This window comes from Trypanosoma equiperdum, assembly GCF_001457755.1.
Source record: "Trypanosoma equiperdum strain OVI genome assembly, contig: ctg_1688, whole genome shotgun sequence".
NCBI classification, from domain to species: Eukaryota; Euglenozoa; class Kinetoplastea; order Trypanosomatida; family Trypanosomatidae; genus Trypanosoma; species Trypanosoma equiperdum.
In genome coordinates, this window is record NW_027123713.1 from 38,489 (window position 1) to 44,147 (window position 5,659).

Below are 5,659 nucleotides of genomic sequence, written 5' to 3' on the forward strand. Positions count from 1 at the left end.
AGCGATCGGAACAACAACAACAACACCAACAAAAAAGAAAACAAAAGGAGGGGAGGATTTCTTGAGCAGAGTTGTGTGACTGCTCAGTGAGATTTTTGAGGTGAACAGCCATCAAAGTTTCAGATACGGGTGTGATAAACTCATACGGAAGGAAAGCCTGAAAGAGAAAGAAAAGGAAGGGAATTGACGTTGGTATTTGTGTTTGAACAAAGGATAAGGGTGATTTAGAAGAGGGAAAGAAGGGGAAAAAAAAAAAGAAACTAAAAGAAAAAAAACAAAGAAAAGGAAAAAAGAGAATTGGATTATAGGGAAGTAGGCGGAAAGAAAGAAGAGGATAGTGAGATTAGAAGGAAAGAGGGAAGACAAAAGCAGGAGGCCGTAAAAGAATAGAACTGGTGCCTTCCTGTGCAGGTGGGTGCGTGTTTCCACACTCTTGGGAGCAAGGGGACATACATACATATTGATAAGGAGGGAGAGAGAAGGTAAAAGGAAGGAAGAAGAAGGAAAACCACAACAAAAAAAAAGGAAGGAACCGAACACAGCGGCCGTGGGGTTTGTCAACGACTGTCACTTTCACTTGAGTGAAGGGACGTTATAACAACAACAACAACAATAACAAAGGGAACACAGGGCAAAAATCCAAGTTGAAAATGGAGAACGACTATCCCGTTAACCTGCGAGTGGATATCGCTCCTGAAGATGGCACGGTTATGCTTCCCGGAAGCATAACCATCACCCGCACCACCGTTTCCGTGTTCAAGTTGCGTGAATCCACGGATGAGGAGCCGCTGTTTATTGGCGTGTGCTCCGTCCCATTAATTAAGTTCTCCCGCTGCCCCAGTACAGTCTTTCCGAGAACCGATGCCCTTTTGCTGACGAGCGTCTCGGGGCATCTTTTTATTAACGCCGCCCTCACAGCTGGAGTGGTGCCACCAGAGGAAAGTGGGCCCGGGACCCCGAGCTCTAGTGCCAGTGACATCGCACGCAGTCATGCATCAGGAACCCGGCGAGACTCTGTTGACGAGCGCCGTAAGAAAATTGACAACCCCGGCCTTTGGACACGACTACGGCTGGAGTTTCGCGACAACGACGACTGCGACCGCTGCGTTGAGGCCCTCCTCGCGCGCCACGCAGAGGAGCTTAATTCACGCGGTACATCATCCACAAGTTCCCTCTCTAAGTCTCACTCCCAAAACGATGTTACGGGTGCGTCACGTAGTCGCAGGGATTCTTCCATGCGCACACACAGTGGCCCACGGCGCAGTACACACAGCGAGTCGACCAGGTCAACGGAGAGTTCGATGAGGAGCACACAGGAGGACTTAGTCCGAAGTTCGCGCGGTGGAGAGAGCCGCAACAGTCGCGGTGACGCAAGCAGATCTGGTGGAACTCCATTAAGAAGTGCGCCAGATGACTCTCGACGCTCCCGCGGCCCGGAGAGCCATTCCGTCCGCAGCGACACAACAAGAACGGGTGGGACTCCGTCGAGGGGTGGGCCAGATGATGTCCGACACTCTCGAGGCCCTGATAGCCATTCCAGTCGCAGTGACACAACAAGAACAGGTGCAACTCCATTAAGAAGTGCGCCAGATGACTCCCGACGTTCCCGTGGCCCGGAGAGTCACGTCACCCGCAGCGAGACCAGCAGATCAGCAGGGACTCCCTTAAGGAGCGCGCATAACGAAACGGCCCGCAATAGCCGCAGTGAGGCAAGCAGATCTGGTGGAACTCCATTAAGAAGTGCACCGGATGACTCTCGACGCTCCCGAGGCCCTGATAGCCATTCCAGTCACAGTGAGCTGAGCAGGTCTGGTGGAACGCCCCCACGAAGTGCGCCAGATGCTATGTTCCGACATTCCCGTGGCCCCGATAGTCAAACTACCCGCAGTGAAGCGAGCAGGTCGGTCAGGAGCTCCTCAAAGCACTCACCCGCTGGTGCAGGCAGATCAACGGGAACGACTAGGTCAAGTGGAACAGCCCTTCCCGCCGGAGCTGGTGTCAGCGAAATGATGCACACGTGCCGCAGCGGACCGACGTACATGGAGGGCTCATGCACGAGTTCTAATGCCCGCCGAAACGGTGGGATCCATCACGGGTCGGACCGGACACCCATCCGTGCTGGTCGAGGTCCCGCGGACGGCGATTCCGAATCAGATGCAGCCTCATCTGCTGTGGACATCCGACGGCATGGCCGGAGCAGCGTAACCAGTAGCGCCAGCAGGGGCAGTGGTTTGGACAGCCAACCCTTAACTCCTAGCGGGAGCGAAGTGGGGAGGCAGAAGCGCCGTTCGGGTTCCCCAGCAGACTTCCACACTCCCAACAGCAAGCGGCGGGATTCTCAGTCGGAGTACTCACAGGACACTCAGTTAACCCCCCGTGGCCTCCCGAATCGCAGCCGGGGAGACGGCAGCTATAGAGAGGCGGATTCCGTAAGCGAGCTACGGACACCACGGAGCTCGTTAAGGGAAGGGAGCCGCGACGGCTATGGAACAAGGGCTCCAGGCACCGCAAGGGATGCACCAAACGCAGCCCAGTCCCCATACAACATCCGCCGACATTCACTCAACAGCACTGGAACAAGCACGATGCAAACATCAGTGATCGACTCCATCGTGGGGGGCGGCCATGATAGGGGGCGTGCCCACAGCCAAGCAACGTCCGCAAGAACGACACCGTACAACTCTCGCAGCCCACCCGGCCACCCATCCACGGGCAAAAAGCGCACGGAGCTGCAGTATTTCCTGCGATGCATTCTCAAATTTATGCACCACCGTCTCCATTTCATGCAATACTTACACAAGGAGGTCGTCTTCGAGGCTTACCTCCACGAGGAGGCGCGGCTGCTCGGCGGACGCCCCCGATCGCGTTCGATGCGACGTTCCTCCCGTGCCACCTCCGCCAGTCACAACGCCAGCCGCATGAGTGCCTCACCGCGCCGCTCATTGATCCCTCCTGGTCTGGAGGAGGCTCATCGGCTCCGTGAGATCGAGGACCGCCTTCGCGAGGTGGAGAATTTGCACCGCACGACCGAACTGGAGCGAGCTGAGTTGGAGAGGCGGCAGCGTGAATTTGAGGAGGAGCGGCGAGATTTCGAGAGGCGCCGTCAGGAACTGGCCCACCAGCGCCTAGAGGTACAGGATTTGTTGCGAGAAGTTGGGGATAGGTGGAGGGATGGTGACCGCATGGGTGGTATGGGCAGTGGCATCAACAGGTTTGACTACCTGAGTGATCAGAGACCTCGTGACAGCTACGGTTATGGTGAGGGCATCGGATCTCGCCATTCTTCACATCACAGTAGGCAGCGTGATAGTGACACCCTTTCAGTACCTACAGGAGAGGCTAAGTTGCTTTTGTCCTCGCAGAAGCCTCCGGCATTAGAGGAGGCGTTGGATGAGGCCGATTACCCCACTGCTTTTGTGGATCGTTACGTTTACGGTGATGAGTGGAGAATGTTGCTCCCCAAGCGCGAGATGGAGGTTCGTTTCAATGCCCTCGTCGACACATGCATCGCCCTTAAGCTCCCACGCCGCCTTGTGACAATTTTAACCGTGTCCGTGGAACAACCGGGACTGCGGGTTACAGCAGAGGTTCGCCACAACCCAGAAACCCTGTCACGCGATGTGTTGACGCGTCGCTTCACCACGCAGCCTCTCCGCTTTCTCCAGCGGCTTTATGATCTCCGCCACTACTACGCCATGGACGATACGGTTGCAAACGCACCGCAGCGGAGCCTGCCACGTGGGTCGCGGGGAACATCACGAGGCACGCCGCTTCAAGGTAGCCGCGTGCTCCCAGGTGTGATACCGCGGGTGAATGAAAACAGCGGTATTTATGATGAGTCCAGCGACGACGATCTGATGGGTGACAACGCGATGGTGGACCCGATGGCTCGCATGCGTGAGTTTCAGCGAGGTGCTGAACGCCGCCGCCTCCAGCGTGAACTCGAGTCAGCGAATATGCGTGAAAAAAAGCAAGCCACACAGCAGAAGCAGCGTAGATTTCAGCAATTAGAGCAGCTGGAGCAGGAGGAATCGATGGGCCGCAGCAGCATTGTGCTTGCCGAGCTACAAACCCGCCGCTCAATGTTTGCATCTGCTGTTTTCAGGCAGCGTCCCAGCGCCATTACACTAAGACGACAGCTGGAGGAAAAGGAACAAGTGGAGCGTTCTTTGCTTGAGGTGGGGTACGTCCGGCAGACGCAGGTGCTCATGCAGGCTCATCGCCGTAATCTCAATTTTGTTCGCCTCCTCATGCACGAGGCTGAGCGTCGCTTGCGTCATGTGGAGCTTGAGCGTGAGGCTCGCATGGAGTTGGATATCATGATGAATCCCACACGGTGGGTAAAGTCCGTGTCGCTGCCGGAGGTGAATGAGCGCACGCGGCGGCAGAGGCTTGTTGCTGCAGAGATGAAGCAGCGGATGCACATATACGCGAACATCCGGAGTTTTGTGGCCGATGCCGTGCAGAGTGAAATTGACACACTGATCAGCGACGAGATGGCCGCACGTTTGGTGCTCGGTGCGGATGAGATGAAGTCGCGTATAGATCTTTACAGCTGGAGCCAGGCACCCGGCAGCATTTACACACCTCGCTCAGCCGCAATAGCGGCTGCAGGGCGTCAGGGGATTCCACCACAAGCATTACATGCTCTTTTTGCGGAAGAATCCGTTGAGCGTGTTCACTTGGGTAACGATGAGTTGCGCCGCCGCCATCTTTACCAGCGGGAGTACATCATTACAACAGAGGACGCAGCCCGCAATGACATTGAGCTAGAGGAACTGGATGAGCACGTTACCATGTTGGATGGGCTCGTGCAGAAGAACCGTAAAATGTTGGAGCGCCGCCGCCAGGAGCAGCAGCGATCAATTAAACTCCTCAGCGAGGAACAGTACTACCGTAAGAGTATCATAAATGACGAGCAGGACGAGTTTGAAGAGTTTATGGAGCAATTTGATGCAGAGATTAATGATATGATTATGGCGGAGGCTTCACAGTTAGGCCCAGCACATGACATTGATAGTCCTTCCCGTCGCCGCCGCGTCCCCAGCACTCCACGACAGGCAAAATTGTTCCACTACATGTCTTTTGTGCCTGAAGACATGGATCATGTTCCCACTGCCAACTTGGCCATTGAAGGGATGCTTGGTTGCAGCATTAATAAGAACTTGGAAGTAACATGTATTGCCCGGCCACTTCCAAAGGCAGAAGCGGAGGAACTTCAATTCCAAGCAGGTGATATGATACTTGACGTGGCTGGATATTCCCTCCACTCGCTCTCTCATCTACGTGAAGTACTTGCGAATCGCGCGATGCAAATTCAGCATGAAGCGCGTGAAGAATTTGATGATGTACCGGAAGATGAGCTTCTCACAAATCCTGCACTGCAGAAGTACATTGAAGTGCTTTGTGAGCACCATAACTTCCTCGTGCAGGTGCTGCGTGGTTGTGATATCTTCCAAATCATTGTGAAGTCCTAAACGATGGAAAGTGCAATTAATCGGTTGAGTGACTGGAACTGTGTGTAAAGTAGAAGAAAAGTAATTGAGGAGGAGACGACAAATAAAAGGAGAATTAGATATGGCTTTTTCTTATGTTTTAGATGGAGCCAAAGAGCTTGGCACAAGGAAAAAGGTATGAGCCAATGTATATATATATATAT

The 5,659-nt window shown here is 54.3% G+C and overlaps 1 protein-coding gene across 1 annotated transcript; it reads left to right on the forward strand.

Moving 5' to 3' along the window:
• Positions 1-650: 650 nt before the first annotated feature.
• Positions 651-5,477, forward strand: TEOVI_000857200 (uncharacterized protein; the record flags this gene model as incomplete). Its single annotated transcript, XM_067222743.1, has 1 exon — positions 651-5,477. The coding sequence occupies one exon, from the start codon at positions 651-653 to the stop codon at positions 5,475-5,477; it is 4,827 nt and encodes a 1,608-aa protein (XP_067078844.1).
• Positions 5,478-5,659: the final 182 nt, after the last annotated feature.